General features: G+C 34.1%; 3 protein-coding genes across 4 annotated transcripts; 1 reads left to right on the top strand and 2 right to left on the bottom strand.

Annotated features, from left to right (window-relative positions):
* The first annotated feature begins 6,743 nt into the window (after positions 1–6,743).
* LOC117912836 (abscisic acid 8'-hydroxylase 1-like) lies at positions 6,744–11,898 on the top strand. Of its 2 annotated transcripts, none has more exons than XM_034827579.1 (9): positions 6,744–8,280; positions 8,713–9,037; positions 9,313–9,462; positions 9,693–9,944; positions 10,473–10,559; positions 10,736–10,805; positions 11,189–11,295; positions 11,389–11,507; positions 11,590–11,898. In XM_034827579.1, the coding sequence occupies exons 1-9, from the start codon at positions 8,036–8,038 to the stop codon at positions 11,699–11,701; spliced, it is 1,467 nt and encodes a 488-aa protein (XP_034683470.1). In that variant the 5' UTR covers positions 6,744–8,035; the 3' UTR covers positions 11,702–11,898. The 2 variants fall into 2 exon arrangements, with proteins under 2 accessions (XP_034683470.1, XP_034683469.1); XM_034827578.1 differs by having other exon boundaries at positions 10,727–10,805.
* Positions 11,899–12,026: 128 nt separating this feature from the next.
* Positions 12,027–22,205, bottom strand: LOC117912835 (toMV susceptible protein tm-1(GCR26)). Its single transcript, XM_034827577.1, has 9 exons — positions 21,840–22,205; positions 18,797–19,453; positions 17,817–18,023; positions 17,220–17,435; positions 16,867–17,089; positions 15,016–15,263; positions 14,178–14,356; positions 13,829–14,082; positions 12,027–12,415 (listed from the first exon to the last, which is right to left on the bottom strand). The coding sequence occupies exons 1-9, from the start codon at positions 21,972–21,974 to the stop codon at positions 12,264–12,266; spliced, it is 2,271 nt and encodes a 756-aa protein (XP_034683468.1). The 5' UTR covers positions 21,975–22,205; the 3' UTR covers positions 12,027–12,263.
* Positions 22,206–22,443: 238 nt separating this feature from the next.
* Positions 22,444–23,156, bottom strand: LOC117912838 (heavy metal-associated isoprenylated plant protein 43-like). Its single transcript, XM_034827581.1, has 2 exons — positions 22,989–23,156; positions 22,444–22,814 (listed from the first exon to the last, which is right to left on the bottom strand). Exons 1-2 carry the CDS (start codon positions 23,071–23,073, stop codon positions 22,543–22,545), a joined length of 357 nt encoding a protein of 118 aa, XP_034683472.1. The 5' UTR covers positions 23,074–23,156; the 3' UTR covers positions 22,444–22,542.
* Positions 23,157–24,146: the final 990 nt, after the last annotated feature.

Genomic DNA, 24,146 nt, shown 5'->3' with positions numbered 1-24,146 from the left:
TTTAAAATATTTTTTTATTTTTACTTTTATTTTTAAAAAATAAAATTTGAGAGGTTTTTTGTTATTAAATAATAAGACTAAAAAATATATATATACTCAATAAATAAAAAATTAACCATAAAAAATCGTATAACCCTAATGCACAAATATTCAATTATTATTTTTATTAAAAATTTGAATAATTTATCATGCTTAAGTAGTTATAAAATTATATTTTTCAAAAAAAAATTATTTATTATAATATTTAAATTCTCAAAGCTAGCAAATGTTTTTCCTATTTTCAAAAGAGGAAATAAAAGAATTCAAATTTATTCTAATTTTCAACAAATATCATATCCGATAAAATCCATAACCTTAAAAAATTTTAAATATTCGTTTTTTTTTTAATCAAAATTTTAAATAATTTGTCATGCAAAAAAAAGCTATAGAATTATATTTTACTAAGAAAAAAAAAGAGAAAAAAAAAAGATAAGAAGTGGATGATGAATGGATAGACCTTTACAAAGAAGATAAACATTGGGTTTGAAAAACAAGATAAGAGGGTAAAATAATAATTTAGGTTATTTTATATTATCAAATAGGTTTAATGAATCAGAATACCACCTACTTTTAATGAATGCAAATCCGTCTCATAAGTTGAATTTGATTTCTGCCGGAATAATTTTTTATTTCATTTCCGCCTTCTTAACATTTATCCAAACATAGGAATGAGGGAGAAAAGGAATAAGATGTCTATTCCCACTTCCTATTCCCGTGTACCAAACACCCCCTTAAAGTATAAGAATATAAATCAATGAGACTCCGATCATAAGATCTTGTTGTACACATCTAACATTTAAGGATAAGGATAAAAATATCAATTTTAACGGATATATTGATAATTTGATTTAAGAGATATATGGAAATATATATCGAAATATTGATGAATATTTTAATACAAAATATCAATAAAATGAAAATTGATAAAAAATCATGAAAATATTGTAAAATATCTATATATATATATATATATATATATATATATATATATATAAAGTAATAATAGAAATATTGAATTACATCACACATTTAGCTGTTGAAATCTTTTGTTTGGTAGACATAAAAAAAACTTACGAATTTAGGTGTGTTGCCTCGCGCATTACAATAGTCTTTTGATTTTAATTGAACCCCATCCACCCACCACAATGTTTTATCCTCTGCATGGCATTAAAATTTAATAGCATGCAACATGAAAAACTCAAAAATTCTTTCAACTCCATCTTACCCCATTTACAAAAATGCTTTGTGCCTTCAAGTTGGGAGGCATTTAAAAGTATATTAAGAGTTCTACAACATTAGAGATCGTAAAATTAGTTGACAGGCTCAAGCCACCTAATAAACTTAAAATTGTGAAAAAAATAAAAAAAAATCTGTATAGATTCATTATGGAATAGCTCTCACTCCACATTTTTAACAAACAAATATAATCGCGCCCCAAAATGAAAAACATAACAACACTATATGACTTGGTTTTTAATTGGAAATCTCAATTGCAACCCATGATTGCGTTTTCATCACTTCTTATTTATATTGTTTAATATTTATATATATATATATATATTATACTTTGGATCCAATTGGGCCAAAAAATTGATCTTAAATCCATAAAACCTACCTATTTAAGCCCAAAACCTAATAAAAGTACAAAAATTGAGACGAAGGATATGAAACTTCAATATTTTTCGAAATGCATTTTATTGATTGCGACAAAACAAAATCACAAAATCCAAATGCCCTTTATAGATTGAGAAAAAACAAAATCACAAAATCCAACTTGAAAATCATATCTGATTTTTTTATTTTTTATTTTTTTTAAAAAAAAAGAATTGTGCTTTGCACTTAATTGGGCCTTGAAATTGACGTTCAATTCATGTAAGTGACATAATTGATCGGAAGGATATGAAATTATAAGAGACCAAAATATAAATAAAGATGACATAATAGATTTTTTAAAAAGTTGATTGGTAGCACACATGATGAAGACTTGGAAAAGACCCTATTTCTTATTTGATTAAATATAAGAACAAAATATCTTTCAATCTTTTTTGGTTGACAAAAAACAAATTTTTATTTGAATTAGAAAATATTTATAAAAAAATTAATTTATGTTTTTAAAAAAAAACTTTCAAATTTATTTAGAAAAACATTATAATTTATTTTAAAAAAAGTTATACTTGCTTTTTCCTTAAAAAAATATTTTAAAAATTAAGAGGAAAAAAGTCCAAATTTATTAAAAAAAAAATGTGATTTCAAATTAAAAAAAAAAGGTTTATTTAAAAATAATAATTTATTAAAAGAAAATTTCAATTTATTAAAAAGGGAAATTCGATTTTATTAACAAAATATATTTTTTGTTTTTGCTTTTCAATTTTATTCTAAAATGTTTTTTTCTCTACTTTTATTAAAAAAAAAGACCATTTTCAATTTTTATTTGGAAGAGTTTTATTTTTGGAGAAAATTGTGTTTTATGGTCAAATGAGATTGATAATTGACCTAAAACCCACGTAATACTTTAAACTCAAAACTTAACAAGTATCTGAAAATTAAGTTAAAGGATATCATATTAAAAAAAAAAACCCTAAAACACCTTTTGTTGTAAAAAGAAAAACAAAAAACCGAATCACCCCCACACCCTCATCTCTCTCTCTCCCCGTTTTCTTTCTCTTTTTCCTCTCCCATCTCATTTTCTTTATCTCACCTCCATTGCCAGACCACCCTATACCCATACCCATACCGGTCGCACCATCACATTGTCGACAACCACACCTTCAGCGACTACCCTTCAGCCAAGACCAGGCATGGTCGACCACCCCCCCACATACTTTTTCTTAGTTTCTCATCTCTTTATATATAATAATAATAATAATAATAATAATAATTAGTAATGAAACAATTAAATAATTAAATAATTAAATAAAATTGGGTAGGCCATGTTTGGGTTGGGGGTGGCAATAAAAATAAATAAAAAAAGAAAAAAAATAGTATATTTATGAATAAATAGAATAAAATAAAAATTGAAAATAAAAAATACATATAAATAAAGAAAATAAAATAAAATAAAATAAAATAATAATTAATAATCAATAATTAAATAATTAAATAATTAAATAATTAAGTAAAATTGGGTAGGGCAGGGCGTGTTTGGGTTGGGGTGGTGTTTGTGGGATGGGGTGACGGCTTATAAGGGTTTTTTTGTTCCTTAATTTTTCATATCTTTTCGTTACTTTTGTATGTTATGTGGATTTTGGATTAATTATCAGATTCATTTGACTCTAAAATATAATTCTCCCTAATAAAAAGGATATAACAACTTACGTCTTTCGATATTTTTATAAATGTAAATTATAATTAGTTAATTTGATATACAATAACTAGTTAATTTGATGTATATATATAATTTCAATTTAAATATTTGAAATCTAATATAAAATATTTAACTTTCTTTATTTTGATTTCAAATTAAATATTTGACATCTAAAAATTTGAATTATTGATTTATTTTCACATATTCCTATGGCTAATTACATAGCAACAATTTGATAGTGTCATTTTTTACCCAGTTTATTTTGCTATATGTATTTTTTTTGAAATAGTTAAAGTTGAAAAAAAATAATTGAAAAATATTTTTGAAACATTTTCTATTATTGTACATGCATAAGTTTTATAAAAATTGTCAAAGTAAAATATCTATCTATATAGTAGGAGTAAAAAAGTACATTATAACACATTTCTTCACAAGGAGAAAACCTCCATCTAATTAACACTCTCTTCCACTCGAGTCACTCCTTAATCATTGCCATTGAAGGATGATAGATTCAACCATGCACCATGATGAACATTACATACCTGAGTTGTTGTATCTACATGTGATAGAGATGGAACTAAAGGCCATGGAGACATCACTCTAGGTCGACAAATCATGCGCCTATACCTTAGAATGTGTAGGGTTACATCAAATTGAATAACCTAAGACATCTTTAACATGAGGAGTGATGTCTTAAGTGAGGATACAACTAATGATATGAATGACTCAAGTAGGAGGGGGCTTATGTAGATAGCTTGTGCAAGGGTAAGGATGATGGCATAGAATGTGCCTGAAATGGTGGTAAATGAGGATGAGAGTGGAAGGGTGAGGGTCAATGTATTTGGTGGAGGTAGACGAGCTAGTACAGATGACTTAGGTAGAGATAGGGACAATGACATAAATGTTATGATATAACCCTTGAAAGCATAATATGATGCAATAGAATAAGATTTCGTTGATATATTTATGTTTTATGAATTTTGATCTTTTTTTTTTATCTTTGATTGTATTATTTATTATTTGAGCATTTATGTCTATATCACTTGTATTATACATGACTTGACTGCATTAGGAGTTGCATAGAAAATCTAAGTTATGGATTCCTTATAAGATAATAATTTATTTATAGTTCATTCATGAATTTAATTAGGTAATCCATTAGAAATTGTAGCGCACCATCTCTTATTTAGAGGGATAACTTGTTTTGGTCATCATGATGAGTTTCCTATATTGAGTGCACTAGTATGTAAGGTTACACATTAGACAACATCTACGATAAATCATGATATTAACTACCAGGTAGTTATGATTTACTAAGCTACTATATTGTATAAGTTTTTAACCTTGAGAGAATATTGAACTAATATTGAGGTCTTTAATGACTTTGAACTATATGTGAAATCCTAAGGCACTCATATACAAATTAGGTTGCTATTGATTAAAGTAAATGACAATAAATATTTCAAGATAGACACTATAATATCTTATGAATTGAAATAATATGTCCTTTTAGGTGATCCTAAGGACATGTGATTATGAAATTTGTGGTTATAGTAATTTCTTAAGTGGAATTTGACATATGCTTTAAAAAGCTAGAGAATGTCAATTAATTATATAATAAGAGGATATGAGATTCAAGGATTGTAAAATTAATATTGAGAGGTTAATAACATTTACCTAATTAGATTACAAACGCTAGTTCATAGAAAATTTACATTCAGTTGATAGTAAGTCATAGACTGGAGTTTTACATCTCAATTTAATATCATCTAAAATCCTGAAGGGTAGTTGACTTTCCATAATGGGATGTTGAATCAACTTTAGAATTGGATTATGAGATAACATATATTTTTCTATGAGTCCCAATGGTTCTTGTTTGAGCTCACATTTTTTGATGCCATAGTTTTTAAGGATATTTGGTTCTTTGTTCATATGTGTGCATAAGGGTGTTTAGGGAAAAACACAAGATTACATGAGAGCTTATGGATGATCTTTTTAGATTGGACTAATTAATTAATTTAGGCCTAATAAAACTAATTAATTAATAAGAAATCACTAAGTTTGATTAAGTATCCAAGCCTAAGATGAGCTTAAGTTACTTAGAACATAATTAGATTCATTTTGCCTTCCCAAAAGAGATAAATGTATCATTCAGGCCAAGTGAGAATTCCATCATTCTCAAGTGCCAAAATCTAAGAGAGAGTTTAGGTGGAAGATCATGAGGTTTTTGAGATTTACATTATCTTCTTCTTTAATTTGAACTAATTAGGAACATCTCGATCAAAAGTAGAATTTTTAAAGCCCCAAATCTATGTTTTATCCCTTTTATTGCTTCCGTTGTGTAAATCTAGTGTCCCTAGATGTATAGAGAGCATGCACCTATGATTCATGGATATCCCAATACTAGATGTCTCAAGTGGTAACAGAAGAACTAAAATGGATGATTTTGTTGGGGTTGGAGGGATGAGTATGGATGTATCAAGTGAGAGTAGAAGGGAAAGCGTAGATAACTCAAGTAGGGATGAGGATGATGATAGAGTTGCATCAAGTGGTGGTAGATATGGATGATTCTTGTGGTTTAGAGGGTGAGTGTGAATGTATCTAGTGGGGGTGGAAGGGTTGGTATAGATGACCTAGGCAATGGTAGAGATAATGACGTAGATGCTTGAGGCGGTGGTACAAGGGCTAGAAATAGATGACTCTAGTGATGGTGAATAGGGTGGTGGTGGAGTAATTTAATGTGAATGAGTTAAGTGGATGAGTGGTTGAAGCAAAAGTGTTCTTAGTTGGTTGCATAGGTAATTGAGGCCATCGACTAAGTCTCCCACTACTTCTTTCTTAACCTTGAGTAGGACGTAGCTTAGTGGTAGTAGTTGATGCAGGTGGTCTCTAAGGTGACCTTAGTGACTTAGATGGTTCATCTATTGGAATATGATGATCATTTATAATAATGCACAAAACATTTATAGCAATATAATAAATGTGTCCTAAAATAGCTAAGTAACTTTAGCAATCAAATAGAAATTTACATCATAGTAATGATTTGTAACACAAAATGAAATATGAGAGATAAATTTGTATTATTAACTATAGTTTAAATTAGTCGAATTGTATTATCAACAACTCAATGGTGGTCGTTGTACTATGGTACCTCATTGAATCCCTGCACACCGAGGGTGTAGTCAATTGTTGTGCCATATCTTAATAGATCACGTGTTTATGAAGTGAGAAAAAAAAAAAAAAAATCGACAATGTTTTCCCTATAAAGTGAACCATCATATTGGTTTATGATTTTTTTTCTCCCACTAAGGGGCATGGGCTGGAAACCAGGTTCCCACTCTTTGAATCGATTTTTGGAAGGAGAGCCAAAAAATTAAAACCCTCTTTATTTTGCTTCCTGGCAAGAATATTTTGAACATCGCTTTTGAGTCAGAAAACTAAATAACCTTCAAAACAATATGTTTCACTGTTCTGGGTTGTTCCATGAATTCCCATACTTTGATACCCATCAGCCCTCTCATAATAAATAAGAAACCTTAGTCATAATTCTCCTAATAGAGTTTGATTTTACTAGGATGCTGAACACAGACCCTCGTTTCATAATGTTACATGCAACGTGGTTGGAGGGACCGATGGTGCAATTAGAACCAGGTCTTCTTTGAGAGATCTCTTCGGCTCACTCAAACTCTGTGGATATGAAATAGATCACGTTCCAAACCCTGCATCTGTTTCATGTTTTTCTGCCTTTCTATAACAGCTAAAGTTTTGCCTTATAGGCTTTCAAATTGATCAAAATATTTGATCTGAATTGGATGAATGCTTCCAAAAGACCAAATGCAGCGGGCCATAACTTGATATGCATTTACTAGCAAATCGCATACTTTGATCCACTTGTCTGATTTTGTTTGCAAGTAAAGATTCAGCTTTAGATCAAAGCATATGGGCCTCCTGCCCATCCAGTTCTACTGGCATTTTGAGCATGATATGTGCCACAACGGTATGGATGGCACCAGTCCAAGCTGTTATTAACCATTGTTGAATGAAAACTATCAATCTTGCCCAAGCACTAATATTGTGCTGTTTTAAACTGTAACCCAAATGACTCAAATCTTTTTCAGAAATCAGAATGAGACGGACCACTCAGTTCAAATGACCAATGTCCAAGTGGGTCCTTCCATCTCCATGGGCACGTGAAGCCAGAAAGACCATTCCAGCAAAACCTCATTTCCTGCCCATTTACACTTCAATCATCAATCATTCATTTCCTTTTTCAGTGGTTGAACATGATTTGACACTTTACATGTGACTGATCAGTCCCAACAGTTACCATTTACGGAGCAGCATGTGCAATATCACTCAGAGATAGAGTTTTTCAATGGTTCACATCATTACTATATCAACCTTAAAGAGGAGCTTAATGCTTAACTCAGAGTCAATTTGCCCATTTTAGGACAAGGAATGAGTTTATTTCATCAGGAAGAGCTTGTTTTTCTTCACCACTTTGAACATTTTTGTTTCTTCACCTCTTCCTAGGATGCTCCACATTTTGATACAATAGATGATCTGAAGTGTCTCTCCTTAGGCTTCGACTTCCATTTATCTATATATACAGTGTGTTGTTTGAACTGTGATTCATTACATCTTCAATCTTCCTTTTTCTTAGTCTGTTGACTGCCTCAAGGAAAGCTAAAGATGATTAATCTACCTAGGAACAAGCTTGTCTTCCTTGAACAGAACCATATCGAAATTATGATGGTTGCAGTGTTCTCCTTAGGAGTAATGCTTATTGTCCAAAAAGCATTGAGAAGATTCACAAGTGAGAAAAGTGTTATTCCTGGTCGTCTGGGGTTGCCGCTTCTGGGTGAAACCTTCTCTTTTCTATCAGCCACTGGTAGTACAAAAGGATGCTATGATTTTGTGAGGCTAAGACGACTGTGGTTAGTGATCCTCTTCTACTGTTGTCAATATTAATTCCACATATACATTGCCTGCCAATGTTCTTTGCTAAAGCTGTTTGGCTTCTCCTCCCATGATGAAGCCAAGAGCTGTAAAGCAGCAGCACTTGAGAAGCTGTGGAAAACAACAATCATACGTAGTCTAATTCTTCGTTTCTTATCCATCATGATTCTATTCTTTCTCCAAAAGGGTTTTGGATTTTTGTTTTTTTTTATTTTTTATTTTTTATTTTTTCTTGGCAGCAACATTAATCTTACCTAGTGTCTTTTACTCTCTAGAAATCTGCACAAGTAACTCCATGCACTGATAATTTTACCTAGTTTGTGGGCATGCATACTCTTAATTTGGAACACAAAGTTGCAGTTGCTGGTTAAGAAAACCTGTTCCTAATTTGATGATTATGATGAAGGTAGGCATGGGAAATGGTTCAAGACAAGGATATTTGGCAAGGTCCATGTGTTTGTCCCAACTACTGATGGAGCAAAAACGATTTTCGCTAATGATTTGGTGCTTTTCAATAAGGGTTATGTGAAATCAATGGCAGATGTTGTAGGCAAGAAGAGCTTGCTATGTGTTCCTCAAGAGAGTCACAAAAGGATTAGGCGTCTTCTATCAGATCCTTTCTCCATGAATTCTTTGTCCAAGTTTGTCATGGAATTCGACAACATGCTGTACCAAAGACTCAACAAATTAGAAGAAGGGGGGAAAAGCTTTGTAGTGTTCGACTTCTGTATGAAGGTATTAACATCCTAGTCAATCGCTTGACTTGTTGTTTTCGGCCTTTTTTGTTGTGGTTATCTCTGCTTATCCGTAAATGGTAAGTTCACCAGTCACATACTATTGCCTCAGTATTGCGCTATGTGGTTAATTATGCTTCTTTGGAACTATCACATCCATTTTTAACACAGAAAAGCCAAAAACAAGTATCAAACTAGACAAAATGATAATTAATATTGTTAATTAGTCCACTTACGTACTAACCTAGTTCTCTGGAAATGTTTGGTAATACCCAGATAGCATTTGATGCAATATGCAACATGCTAATAAGTGTCACCGAGGCTCCCTTGCTACAAGAGATTGAGAGAGACTGCACGTATGTTTCCAATGCTATGTTGTCATTTCCTCTCATGATCCCTGGCACCAGATACTACAAAGGTATCAAGGTAAAATTGTCATTTTCCCTTCTAATTCTCTTGTTAGTGAGGAGAGGGAGGGGATTTTGTTTGCAATAACCTGGGTTTTGTGATGAGACAGCTCTTAATTAAGAAAAGGGGCCCAGTAATTTGTAAACTAGGCTGAGTATTACTTGGGGAAGAGCATGCAATTTATAGTATCCAATCAAAGCTTAATTTTGCCTTCAACTCCACAATATTAACGAAAATAGTTTAAGCAGGCAAGAAAACGTCTAATGGAAACCTTTGGAGAGATGATTAGCAGCAGGCGAAGTGGAAAGGAGTACTCTGATGACTTCTTGCAGTCCATGTTACAACGGGATTCATACCCGCCCAGTGAAAAGCTTGAAGACTCAGAGATTATGGATAACCTATTAACACTGATAATTGCAGGACAAACCACCACTGCGGCTGCAATGATGTGGAGTGTCAAGTTCTTGGATGAAAACGAAGAAGTCCAGGACAGGCTAAGGGTGAGAATCTGGATAATATATACACACTATCCTACAACTTGATCCCCATCTGGAAGCAACCTTGGAAAAGAATAATTTCCACTGGCTTCCACTTTAACAACTTCCACACACAAACACTCAAGAATCCAGTAATAGAAAAAAAAAAAAAAGTACAATAATAAAACCCTCAAAAAACTCCTTTCAATTGTGGCCACTCACTAAAAAACCGTAAAAATATAACATGGTTCAATATATAATGAGGGTAAGTTGGCCATTCATTACATAAAATTAAAAAAAAAAAAAAAAAAATCTTTAGGAACACTATTCCCTTTAACCTCTATAACCTGATCAGGCAGTTAAATCCCCACTAGCTCAACAAAAAGTTCGACCCGACGTTTTGAATAAAACACAATAAAACTTATTCAAACTTCACAGTCCAACATCCTTCAAACAATTACACATGAAAAAAAAATTATAGTGCCTTTCAGTTACTTGATATCAATATTCAGTACTTACTAAAGGTCGGCTAACATTCTTATGAACTAACAGGAAGAGCAACTGTCAATAATCAGAAACAAAGCAGAAGGAGCCTTACTTACCCTTGAAGATCTAAACAGCATGTGCTATGGCTTACAGGTCAGAAAAACTAAACCAGCTGGTAACCTTGTTTATGTATGTGGGGTGTTGTGGGATATTCGTCAAGCAAACAATTATACTGAATACTGATAATGTTCTTGATTTTCTAACCTCTTTGTTGTATTTATATAGAATGATGTCGATGTTTTTACTAATTAATTTGTCAGGTTGTGAAGGAAACATTGAGAATGTCAAATGTTTTATTGTGGTTTCCTCGTGTTGCACTTAATGACTGCAGAATTGAAGGCAAGTTTTTCTTTTAGTTCTTCTAGTTAAAGCTTTATTGTGATATTTCACGTTGGATAAAAGAAAAAGTTTCTGATGCTATACATCTATGAATTCCTCTTAACTTTGTAAATATGTTTTTAAGGTGTGAGGATCTATCGGACCCAAAATGAATAATATCTACATGATTAGAAGTTGATAGTTACATATAAAGGCCATTTGGGAGAAGATTTTATGGTCTTAATATGAAAGACACCAACTTGATTTATATTGAAAATGCACCTTTCTTACTAAAGCTTCTTTAACCAGATAAAACTACCAAAGCAGTATTTTTTTTATTTTCTAATAGTAATTGTTCTTCTCATGTAAATGGCATCAACTAGATTGATATTACCCGATGGCAGGTTTTGAAATAAAAAAAGGATGGCACCTCAACATTGATGCGACTTACATACACTTCGACCATAGTCTGTACAAGGACCCTATGCGATTCAATCCTTCGAGATTTGATGTAGTAACATCCAGCCTGCTATTAATTTGCTGTTTTAGGATTCACATTAAGCTATGAACATCTAATAAGGTATACATATCATCATGTCTGCAGGAAGTGCCAAAGCCATACAGCTTCATGCCTTTTGGATCAGGACCAAGAACCTGCCTAGGAATTAATATGGCCAAAATGACAATGTTGGTGTTCTTAAGCCGGCTGACCAGTGGATTCAAGTGAGGCAATTTTATATCATGACTCATTACCCTGTTCATCCTTTCGTCCTCTTGGCAATAACATTTCCCTTCTGTTGTGCAGGTGGAGAGTCGATGATCGAGATCCTTGCCTAGAAAAGAAGGCACACATTCCTAGGCTGAGAAGTGGCTGCCCCATAACCTTAAGGACCCTAAAGAAGAGGGATATCATATAAACTGACTGGCTTCGAAGCATATGCTTGAAACTCATGAAGGGCTTATGAGAGATATGCGCATGATTCATTAGATTCGGAGTTCTGTGATTTGTTATCTTTCTATGATAAGCAGGGAGTTGCGATGAGGAAAAGTTTTCCCCTGAAACCAATTTTCAGGTTGTGTTTGTTTTGAAGAAAAAAACCAGGTAGAAGTGTGTTCATGATGCCAGGAGTCCCTGGTCTGACTATGGTCATGACGTGTTAAGCTATATTGCAAAGAAACTACATAACATGAAATGAAGAGGACTAGAATTCCAGGCCCAGGCCAATTTCCTTGAAAGAACCATTTCATGAATAGATTTGCTTTATTTTCTGTAAGAAAAATGGCAACATTTTTTTCCGATATTTATTTGCGCCATGAAACTTATTCCTTACCAACATCAGACGTTCCATTTCGAAAGTTATCACACTAGCTACTAGTTGGACAAATCTGATCCCTTCCCCTGTTCTTACCTGCGTATATGGAATAGAAAGCATTCAGGGATAAGATATTGAATCTGGGTTGATGAGGCAAAAAGCACTTTCACTTTATGCAAATTGATTTGTATTGTTGGACTGTGCTTGTTATAGCTTGTTCAACTGGTAACCTCTCCATGCTTGATGCGCCATAGAATCCATGAACTCCCTTGGTCCTCTTTAATACGAATTCTGCCTCTTCGGGACCAGAAATAGGACCTGCAAGTTACACCAAACAAATGACTTATGAGGTATTATAATTTACGGTTATGAAAGTTTCAAACTAATATGGTTAGATATGATACACAGGTAATTAGGAGCAATCTTCAAAATCTTTCTGAATGTTGCTGGGTAAGAATAGTTTGATTCTCTATCACAAATTTTTATTTTTAATTGGATAGCCTGTGCATCCTTGGAGATTGAAGACCAGGGTTTGGCTACGTAGCATTGGAAGGTTTGATATATCCAAGAGCCAGTACCCAACATTTCTGAAAAAGAATTAATAGAGCCAGGATATTATTTGAGGTGAGGAGGTGCAAAATCTAGGTATTGATTCCAGGAGGTTCAGAAAAGGAACAAATTGTTGTGTAGCCTAGTTATTAACTTATGAAATTCATATGTCATCCTCGAGAAAAGGATCAAATCTCCCTTTGTGCAAAAATTTCAAGGGGGGCACTTGCTCCCCTGGGGCATGCCTCCAGCCTCCAGCCTCCAATACTGATTACCAAGGAGGTTCCCTTTTCCCTGTTAGTTCCAATATCTAGCACTATACAAATAACATATGCATGTATTCCTAGCACAGAGCTGGCAATGGGTCAGCTGCCAGGTCATCTAGGGGATTAACCTTAAGAATAATAGATAACCAGTAAACCATCGATCGAAACAACCAATATTGTTAGAACAGTCTGAAAAACCATAAGAAATAAACCAGACCCCAAAATTGACCGACTTAATCTGCCTAAGACAAATACACTTTAACAGGACTAGAATAATACTGAAATTGATTTAAAGATTGAAAAAAATGAAAAACAGTCATGATATCACCATAAATATGCGTGTCAAAAACCTTTTTCAATTTAGAACTTCAAGTTTATTGGATAGTAATAGCTAACTGGTCAAAACCCAGACCATCAATTAGAAGTAGCAGCACTAACTCCACAACACTCAGGGATTTCTTATTGGTCAATTGAGTCTATGTGCATCTACTTATACCAAATTTCCGAGGGTCATGCCCATTACAAGTCTACCCATTGCAAAACCACAGGAATAGAACCTGCAATGGGTCATGTTTTCTTGTTGGTGGATGGAATTACACTCCTGCACAAAAGAAAATGAGCTTTTAAAGTAATTGTCTGCAGCTGATGTGTGTGTGAGTGTGTTTTTTTTTTTTTTTTTAATAATTGAGGAACCTTCCATGGTCAAGCCCTTAGGACTCTCTCCATGGGGACCCAAACCTCAGTAAATGGTGCAATATCGCCTTCCTATGATTCAAACTATGGGATTATTCATACCATTGTTCACCTGATCCATCAGAAAATATCCATTTTAAAAATTTCATACAGCAAATCACTACTATATTCAGAAAAACTGGATAAATAGACTTTCTAACAAAGAGCAGGTCTTTCAGATTACCTCCATGGCAGAGCACAATAACCTCAGGATTAATACTATGTGCAGCATCTGCAATAGCTTGCACACGAACAACACTATCCTCAATTGAAACAGATGTTTTTGCACCAATAGATCCAGATGTTGTGAGTCCCATATGGGCCACAATAATGTCGGCACCAGCTTTTGCCATTCCCACAGCTTCATCTCGGTTGAAAGCATATGGAGTTGTCAAGAGACCCATTTTATGTGCCTTTCCAATCATCTGGACCTCCAAGCTGACCATGAGAAAAGTAATAAATGACAGTTGGTGAAAGCATATATAAATAATTATAACAAGAAAATGAGTAAACTTAACCTTTTAGGCTCCTACCCATATCCCATTCCCGTCTCTTCCAGATTTTGTCTAAAATTACCATCAATAAGTCCAACAGTTGGAAAGTTTTGCACACCAACAAATCCAATCGATTCCAACTGCTTTAAAAAGGAATCCATTCGGCGGAAAGGATCAGTTCCACATACTCCAGCAAGAACTGGTACTTCTTTAACCACCTACACATATTTATAAATCACAAGCATTGGTTGAAGTTGATTTAAAACCATTACCATGCAGGTAAGTCCAACATCATCTTTGCACCCATAACATTTCTTTCATATAATAGATAAAAAGGAATGGAAATGAATAAATTTGATATCAATGAAACAATAATACATTTTTATCAAAAATTTCCAATTGTTTGGATCATCTGGTATGAATTCAGACAAATCTTTAAATACTGGTTATGACTGGGAAAAATATAGTGAACATATCAAATGATTTTCAGGCAGCCAAAATTTAGCAAAATTTTTCTGCATCTGTCTCCCATTTAAGCTGACCAACTCCAGGTTTAACCCTTTTCTTTTACATCCTCATACCTCAACTCTTTAACTTGGCAGCATTCAATATCAAGGCTTCTTATGATCCACAGTTGATATGCAATAATGTCCTTTTCGTTACCAGACAGATTTAAACAATACAAGACACGGGATGCAGGTAAGGGGCTGAGAAAATTGAGGGAAAGGCATAATAGAGAGTAGCTGAACCCAACAATTCAAACTCTGGATGATCTGTTAAGGAAATGTAAATTCATATTTCCATCTGATGTAATTGATAATTTGACAAGGACTTTTGTTTAAAGAAGTTCTAGAATAAACAAGCAGTTGATACTTACAGGCAACACTTCACTGGCCATGTCAACTACCACTGCATTTGCATCAGCAAAAGGTAACAGTCCTGCTAAGGAACCCCTTCCTGCCATCCGAAAGCGGCCCGAGTTGTAAATAATTATCAAGTCCACACCACCAGCTTCCTCAAACTTTGCAGATATGCCTGTTCCTGCACCAGCTCCTATTATGGGTTTCCCTTTACTTATTTGATCTTTCAGACGCTGTATTATTGACCTAGTTCTTTGCAAGGTCTCTGAGAAAATAAATTCAGTTACTTTTGATTAGGTCATAGTCTATATTGATATAGAACAATGCTAGATCCTCTATTTGCTTATATATATAGAGAGAACAATGCTGACAACTAAGTTGGATAACAAAAAGCTCCTCATTTTCTGCACAATATGCCATTTTGAGGTATTTAAATCTAATGGTTACAAGAATTCAATGTCACCACAATAGCTCATTCATGAAGCATAATCTTGAACAAAATTACATGGTTCAATGTAACTTCAGCCAACAATTTTCCCTAATGGTCAGTCTCTGGCAAGACTAGCAACCATCTTGCAGCTCAGAATGGTTTTGCTCTCCACAGACTGCACTCAGCTTGTGTTGCAATCTTCAATAGACTTTTAACAGCCAAAGCAGCTGGTCTCCGAACATTAAAAAACATTGGTGGTGGGTAAACAAACATTAAATGAACATATCACAGCATGATTTTATACTTACAATTTGAATATATCTATTTTCATTACATGGACACTTCAAAAGCACCTCAAGTAAATATGTTGCGATGACACAACATAACATGTGCACAAGTATGGGAAAGGCACAACTTTCAGTCATACCAAATTCCAGCATCCAGAAGAGATAGTAGGTCCTTTTGTTTAGTTTTGTCTTTTTTTTTTTTTCCCCTGAAGGGGAAAAAAATGAATGGTACCTGACCAACATGGAATACAAAAATATATCCCCAGGCCCATTTTTTCAGATAACAGGAAACTTCAGCCGCGTTTCCATATCTAAGAAACCAGGCAGATTCCCCCACAGCTGTAGCATTGACTCTGGATTAGAACTTGGTACACCAGGATATTAGTTCCACTTTTCCCTTGGATCTAGAGGATAGTTAAAAACTATTTTTCAGTGGCTTCCCATTTTACTCATAAGTACACACTGCCTCTTAAAAGTTAAAACCACCATTGACTCAGGTTCAGATTTCCTCAGCCACAATACCAAAGTTCAATTCATGTACAACCAAACAATTATTTCTCCTCAAAGATGTGCATGATCACATAAATAAGAGAAATCATTTTGCCATACTAATCACTCTAAAGAATTATTGCTCTCTTAAGAGAGTGCTCATGGGTCATAGAAATTTCAATCCTTAGCTGAGGAGAAAATTTCTTAAATCCATCATAGCCCTTAAGTATTTCAACTGATAAGGAAGAAGGAGATCTATTTCTTTCCCTTCTTCTTGATCAAGAGGAAGATGTATTTCATGTATGAGAAAAGTATATCTGCAAACCTAGAAGGTAATAAAGTATATCTGCAAACTAATATCAAATAATAACAGCAATAGATTAAGAAAAGTTAAAAAGATAGATTCATCCATGAATTTGCTGTTGTTGTTGTTGTCATGTTATTTAGAACTGTGATCAATGTGTGTGTGTTTGTGTATTGTTCTTGCAAACTTGTGATAAGATCTAAGACATGAACTAAGGTAATGACATCAATGCAAGTGTAATCTGAAATATATCTTTAATAATCTTGAAGTTACTGATGGATGAATTTAAAGAATGGATATAAATATGAATTCAAGAAGTTGCTAATTATGAATATAGAAAAAGTGTACAAACTCTAACCTGGCCTCGCATCAGGAAAATCACTTGGGCTGTAACAAATTGTTTCATTGCCCAACAAATTCGGTTTAGAAATAGAATCTTCATGAAGGTCTTGATTGGGTACAAAAGCAGCAATTTTACGAGGATCAGCATCTTCGGAATGCCTTTTTCTGATCTCCAGAAATGAATCAACCAATGTGTTCGCAAACTCAGGGTCATTAATATGGTAAGGATACACCTCTACCTATCATACACAACTTCCAATTTAGAAGAAAAATCAAGATGATCCATAAATGGAATCATTCCATCAAACCCAGGCAGACAGAGAAGGATGGAAATTGCCATAGACACCATCTGATATGCAATAATGGTACCTGTCGATCTTCATTTGTCTGAATAAGCTTCTGTAGTTCCTTTATTAGAGTAACGGTAGCCTCAGGATCATAAAAGGGCTTCCCTGGTGCATCCAAAGCAGAGATACCTTTCTGTGGAAGGCAAACACGAACCTTTGATGATGCTTTGTTCAGTTTGTTTGCTATAAAGCCAGCAAATTTCTTGTTTTCATCTTCCGTAGTTCGAACAAGAGATACCTGCAAACAACAAGCAATGAGAAATCCATGTAAAAGGCATCTCTCATAACCTAAGTAATCTGAGTCGCAGATATATTAGAAAACAGATACGGAGTCAAATCTAGTATATTAAGTATTTTGTTCAATTATCCAGAGAAGAAACACATGCTTTATCACTCCCTTCGGTCAGTCACATGGCATGATTAATGAAATTAAACATATCATCTCCATAAAAGACTGACTATGACACTGTCAATTTTAAAGTCTTGAGAACAGAGGCATGGCAATAATAAAATATACACAAGGATTATATCATGCTAAAATTAGGGTGCATATGTTTAATGAATCAACCTAGCTGGAACAGAGTTAAAGATGAGAAAAACCATGAAGAGACCCCAATACCTGCTCATTATGTACATGAATATTTCTTTTCAGTAAATGAGAAGGTATGGTAGTCTTGGTTCCAAAATTCACCATATCCAATGCTCCCACACTCACAACTAAAGGGATCTTCTTCTCTATCATGGCATCAAAGCGGGAACTGTCACAAGCCATGACACCTCCAACTACATAATCCGCAACCTCTGTTGTTGTGATGTCCAAAACACCCTGAATAAAATAAAAGATAAGGTTATGTATGATGTAAGGACACAAAAATGGATTTAATTGACACCGGTTAGTACCAAGGTTAGGTTCATCCAGAAGTTAGAGGCAGTTAAATCGATGATCTATAGCCAAATCTTGAGGGGTATTTTATAGATAAGAAGCGAGAATGTAAAAATATTAAATACTAGACAAACTACTAAATAAACTCTCTTTTTCGAGTTGAGGTTTATCAAAAGAACAAATGATCATATACATAAACCAGATAATTAATGATTAACTCTGAGTGCTTATATTAATTTGATAAAGTACACACAAAAAAACGGAAAATAACAAGCATTTCATGTTCAGATCATTGACATTTCAACTACCTCCTTATCTCAAACAAAGTTCCATTCAATGGTACTAAGACACATTCTTGGTTCCAGGTCAAGTAAGCCTAATCAAGGGTTGAGCCAACCCCTTGAGCCCTGAAATTTCAACAATCAAATAACACCATCTCCTTTTATTGGCTTCAGTTTTACTTGAGCAACTTTAAGCTTGAAATTAGACACATCAAAGTAAATTTGGTCCAATAATCTTTCAATTAATAGTCCAGTTTAGAAACATGTATAGGAAGAAGCATTAAAAGTGTAATGCAATGGCCTGATACTTCTTCAAAGTCATGTTTTCTGGTCAACTGCCAAAGATTGAAAGGACAATTACATTTAACAAAATGTGGATTATGATCATGCTAGAAACTTTTTCAATGCACAGTAGAGATAACTTGGCAAGTGTACCTGTATAAATCCCCCTCTGACAAGATCCTCCATAGCCCTTCCACCTGTTCCAGTGGCATGGAAAACCAGAGTCTCATATCCTTCTTTAACCAATCTTTCTTTGACAGCATTTACACATGGAGTTGTCACTCCAAACATGGTTACGCCAACAGTAAACTTTTCATTACTATTTAAAGAATCTCTGGATGCCTGGAGCCTTCCAATCACCATTCCAGCAAAAGCAGCACCAGCATTTGATAAAACAACCCTACTTACATTGTTAAGCCCACATACATCCACTACTGATGGAAATAATATTAAATCTGAGGTGCCAACATAAGGTTCAGTTTGACCACTAGCTACAGTTGATACAATAATCTTAGGCATTCCAATGGGAACAGATTTAAAAGCAGATGATATAATAGATGTGCCTCCACTTCCTCCAATACCAATTGCTCCAGCAAGAACATGATCCTTCTGAGCTTTCTTAAGGTAATGTTCAAGTGCTTTACTCATTATGCCAACAGCTTTGCCTCTGTCCTCTGGCAGTGGGCCAGGTGTTTGTTCCATAGACCCAAAATAGCAAGAGAGGATATCCTTTCTGGGTACAAATATAAAATCCCCCACACTGTCAATCTCGTTTTGGTGGGTAGATACATCAACAACTGTCACTTGTACCTGTCATTTCCATAGACATGTCATATACCTTTAAAAATCACAAGCTATAGAGAATCCAAAAACTAAAAATCTTATATACAGACTCAAACCACATTGCCAAGAAAATATAGAAAATGTTAGACCAACTTTTGGTTAATCTCATATTTTTATAATAACAAAACAAGGTTTTGATCAATGGTTATATTTAAGTTTGATAGGCAAGGAGATCTCCTTGAAACGTCAAGAAGAAGATAAATGGAGCAAAAGAGAACTTTAGGGAGAATGAAGAAAAGGTTTCTCAAGTTTATCATTAGGATACTTGATGTAAGATGATGGGTGATTGCATATTTTTTTTAAGCACCAAAACATTCATCCATAGGTTTATAAGGTTTTATACTTGTATAATTTGGATGAAATCTTTTTGAGGATGAAAAGACCTACCAAGCCTAGGAGACTACCTTGGACCTCAAACTTTTCATGAACATTTTTTAAGGTTCTTAAAAACATCATCGACTTAACCAAAATTCTTTAGACTTGAAAATTTCTTAAAATATCAATTAAGACTATGTTAGAAAGTGGTTTACATTCATGAGTTAGGTAAAAAATGTCTAAAATTCTTTAGACTTGAAAAGTTCTTAAAATATTAGTTAAGACTATGTTAGAAAGTGGTCTACATTCATATGCCTTAGGTAAAAAAGGTCTAACCCCAAAACATGTATGAACTTTAAAAAATATTGTGCTAGAGCACGTGTGGATGACCAGTGATCATCCAATTGTCATATGGATGTCCAGGAGGTCATTCATGTGCTCTGTTTTGGGACAAAATGACTAGTAGGAGCAAAATGGACATCCACCTGGACAACTACTTACCTCGAGAAGTGATTTTTGGCTACTAGAAGCCATGTGGAAGTCCGCTAAGACAACCGCTTGGCAATATAGATGACCACCTAGAAATTCACATATGCTTTTTGACCTTCATCGACTCTTTACACCTCATTAAAGGCTCCAATGGTTAGTATGTGGTTGACCACACAAATATTCAATTCTAAGAAACTTCCTTCTAATGGCTAATTTGACCTTTTAACTTCTATATACAGACTCTATACTTCTTTTATAAATAAGAGAAGAGTTTCAAACTGCTATTCAATCATCTCTTGAACCTTAGGAAAATATTTTGAGTGCATTAAACTTAACTAACATTTTATTATTAGTATACCTAATCAATTCTAGTTTTCTTTGTATCCTTAGCAAAAATTTGTAAATTAGGAATTTGTAATGAGAAATTCATTATTTTGTAAATCTCGTGAGGTGAATTCAAGTGCAGGTATCACTTGAGGAGTTTAAGAGTGAAACTTTTTTTTGAAGAAAATTACAAGTGTAAAGCTTGAGGCCTTGATTTGTAAGCCTTAATATAATGCATTAGGATTGAAGCTAAAGGAGAGCCTGGGATTGAAATTAGAGGAGAGCTTGGGATTAAAGCAAGGAGAGTGGATGTAGGTCGGGATTGAGCTCACCATTACAAATCTTGAGTTTGCATTTCTCCCTTTCTTGTTCTCTTTCTTTATTTATATGCAATTCCTATTTATAATTTTATCATATCATTGTTTTTTTTCGTCTCTTATACCCATCATAATTAATTTCTATTATAATTGCAAAAAAATGATAAATATCCAATTTATCCTCTTTCGGTGTTTATTTTACGTTGGTAAGAATTATTACTTTTTATTATTGCTGAAAAGGAGCCTGAGTGGAACCCAGCGTGGTTGGTTTCCCATACCGTTCTTCCATGGCGAGATTATAAACTATAGGTGAAAATTGATGGACAAAAGAATCAGTGCGGCCATTGAGGCAGGTGGAAAAGGACACCACAGCTTAGCAAGAACACCCCGTTTCCCAACAGCTTAACAAGAACACACCGTTTCCCATTTATAGAGACCCTTTTGAGCTTTTAACCAAGTGGGGCATAAAAGGATGACTTTCCCAAATCAACTCCCATTTTTGCCATCTTTTCTGAAGTTTCTTCTCAAAACTAGAAGTTCATCAAACACAAGGAACAGAACCTGCACCGATTTACCTCCATGTTTTTAATAATTAGACATTTTTTATTTTTTTGTATTTTTCAGAAGTATATGTTCGCTTTTTGTTTTTTATTTTTTATTTTTTTACTTTTGGCTTCTTAAATTTGATATAAGTATTCTAAAAATACAAGAAATTTGGAACAATTTTTCTAAAGAGAAAACAGAAAGGTAAGTATGCCACGCGCCGTTACTAAAAAAACGCTGGAAATAATAAACCCGAACAAATGGCGCTGGCCATCCGATTTTCATGCTTTTTAAAAATCATTTTCCGAGGATCTCTGGATATCAGCTTGAATTAAAAACTAAGAAGATAAAGAAATGAGGAAGACCTTGGTAGTAGAAGAAGTGTTGGAGAAATTGTTCAAACTGGATCGAACAGACTCGGCCAAGAATCGGATCTCCTCCAGCTTCGTGTCGGCAGTTCCAATGCAGAAAACTCGGGGAGCGCCATCTGGATTTGCCATTTGAAACTCGCAAATTTGGTTAGGGTTTCTAAGTAGTTACAAAGAGGATGCAGCTTAGTATGTTGTGGAGATCGGATTCGGTCCTCAAATATATATACAAAAGTCGAGGAAGGAAGGTAGATCTGCAGAGGCCGGTACATAAACCTTTTATCTATGGGTCGTTGGTACTTGGTAGTTGGTAGGAGGTCCAAAACTCGGAAGCGGTGGTTCCAGCGGCCACTGCCAGGACTCATGAGCCATGCTGGCATCATCATCTCTGACTCTTGAGTCACTTTATCTATTTTGGGCCGGCCAACTCAGCCCTTGCCACGGCCCAACACTGTGGTTTGGTTTGGGTTTGATTAATCCGGATGGGCCCACTGGATTGGAATGACACAATAAATGGAATCGATTTTAAGCCCAATTAAAAAACGTTAATGTGGATTCAGCCAGAAATTTGGATGTGCTGGACTAGGAACCCAATTTCTAATTTGTTTTGTACAACACGGAGTTACACTTCAATCATTAAATTTCACACAAAATTTACAAATTGCAAAATAAAATGCTCATGAATGGGCATGGGGTGGAGTTACAGGATAGAGCATGTAACGTTGGGCTCGTCCCACTGGTCCAAATGGATGACAGCAAAACGCTGACACATACGGCAGTTGTCAGACGGGGGGACCTTTTTATCGGGCTTCTCTTTTTCGGGCTTCTTTGGGGGAGCAGGTGGAGGCCCAATAGTCACCACTTCAGCGTGTTTGCAAGCCTTCCTAGCACGAACTATAATTTCATAAGGGTCTGCCTCACCGGTTACTGTCAATAAACCTTTGGTTGCGTCAATGTCAATTGTATTCACACCTGCAATTCCCCTCCCCCACCCCCACAAAAAAAAAGAAAAAAAAAAGAAATGGATTTGAGGCATCTCTATAACCTTCTAATATGGGAAAAAATAAATAAATAAAAGTTTTCTTGATTAGCATTTATTCAAGTATTTTAAAAGTTAAGAAAGGGAAGGATGGGATTTGATCTCACCTTCTAATCCAGAGACTGCTTGGAGGAGCTTCTTCTGGCATTTTGGGCACCAAATATCAACCTTCAAGACGGTCCTCTGAGCCATGGACTCTCCCTTTCAAACTCAATCATAAGACTAAAGTGGCATTTGGCGACAATTTATGGAGAAAGATTGGCTTCTGTCATGGATCTTTGGATTCTTCACCCCCTTGTACACATTTTCTAAGGCTTGTCCCTCTTCCATTGTCTACATTTATCTACCACTAATATTCGTATTAATTTAATCCAGGGATTTTGTTGGATTCAACCCTCTTTTACATTTAGCTTCTTGTTTCGACTTCCAAAGGCAATGGAAATAGACGGCTTTGTGTATTAGGTGTGGTTGTTTTGTAATGGTTGTTTACTAGTAGTTGATGTTATTATCACTGTAGAGAACATTAGAGCTAATTGGCTCAAAAAATGGTTTAATTTTTGATTTGGTATCTGGTACGATTCATATTTAAGTCAACTAATCACATTCCGCAGCCCACTTTATGGAAAGCAACAGACGAAGTAGATGTAAGCTGGTCATTACCTAAGAGGCTAGGTATAATTAACGACTCAAGATTTGGCCCATTTGGGTAGTTTTGTAAATCACTCATACAATGATAAATAATAATTATTAAAAAATTCCATAAAGAACCGACTCAGAGGCCCCCAGCCTCTTGAGCATTTTATCCATCACTAGTATGTCAGAACCGTTCTATAAAAATATAAGATTCCATTTGATATTACGTTTAGAAAACACTTATAATATAAAAAGTGTTTTTGATAAAAAAAAAAAAAAATCAAGAGTTGTTTGATAGTGTTTTTAAAAAGTATTTTTAATTTTTTTAACACTTAAAATTTTTTATCATTTAAATATTAAAAATATCAAAAATATTTCTTAAAATCACTAAAACACTCTCCAAATTATTTTAAAAAGCATTTCTACAAAATTGAAAATTTATTTAAATTAATTATTCAAAAAAAATACTTGATAAATGATTTTTTAAATAACATATTTAAAAAAAAAATGTTTTCACAAAAAATGTTTTAAATAAAAAGATTGTAAAACATGCTCTAACTAAAATTATTCTAATAATGTGTTTTGGTACCGTGTAACATAATAATAAAAACGTTTTTAATTTTAATAAATTA

This window comes from Vitis riparia, chromosome 4, assembly GCF_004353265.1.
Source record: "Vitis riparia cultivar Riparia Gloire de Montpellier isolate 1030 chromosome 4, EGFV_Vit.rip_1.0, whole genome shotgun sequence".
NCBI classification, from domain to species: Eukaryota; Viridiplantae; Streptophyta; class Magnoliopsida; order Vitales; family Vitaceae; genus Vitis; species Vitis riparia.
This window is presented reverse-complemented; position numbering and strand designations above follow the sequence as displayed.

Coding starts and splice junctions, on each gene's coding strand:
- LOC117912836 (XM_034827578.1), top strand. CDS start 8,036: ATGATTAATCTACCTAGGAACAAGCTTGTCTTCCTTGAACAGAACCAT. Junction 8,281..8,712: donor GTGAGGCTAAGACGACTGTG/GTTAGTGATCCT, acceptor TGATGAAGGTAG/GCATGGGAAATGGTTCAAGA. Junction 10,560..10,726: donor GCATGTGCTATGGCTTACAG/GTCAGAAAAACT, acceptor TTAATTTGTCAG/GTTGTGAAGGAAACATTGAG.
- LOC117912835 (XM_034827577.1), bottom strand. CDS start 21,974: ATGGCAAATCCAGATGGCGCTCCCCGAGTTTTCTGCATTGGAACTGCC. Junction 19,454..21,839: donor ACACTTCTTCTACTACCAAG/GTCTTCCTCATT, acceptor TGGAAATGACAG/GTACAAGTGACAGTTGTTGA. Junction 15,264..16,866: donor TTTTCCTGATGCGAGGCCAG/GTTAGAGTTTGT, acceptor TTATTTTCTCAG/AGACCTTGCAAAGAACTAGG.
- LOC117912838 (XM_034827581.1), bottom strand. CDS start 23,073: ATGGCTCAGAGGACCGTCTTGAAGGTTGATATTTGGTGCCCAAAATGC. Junction 22,815..22,988: donor AGCAGTCTCTGGATTAGAAG/GTGAGATCAAAT, acceptor GGGGAATTGCAG/GTGTGAATACAATTGACATT.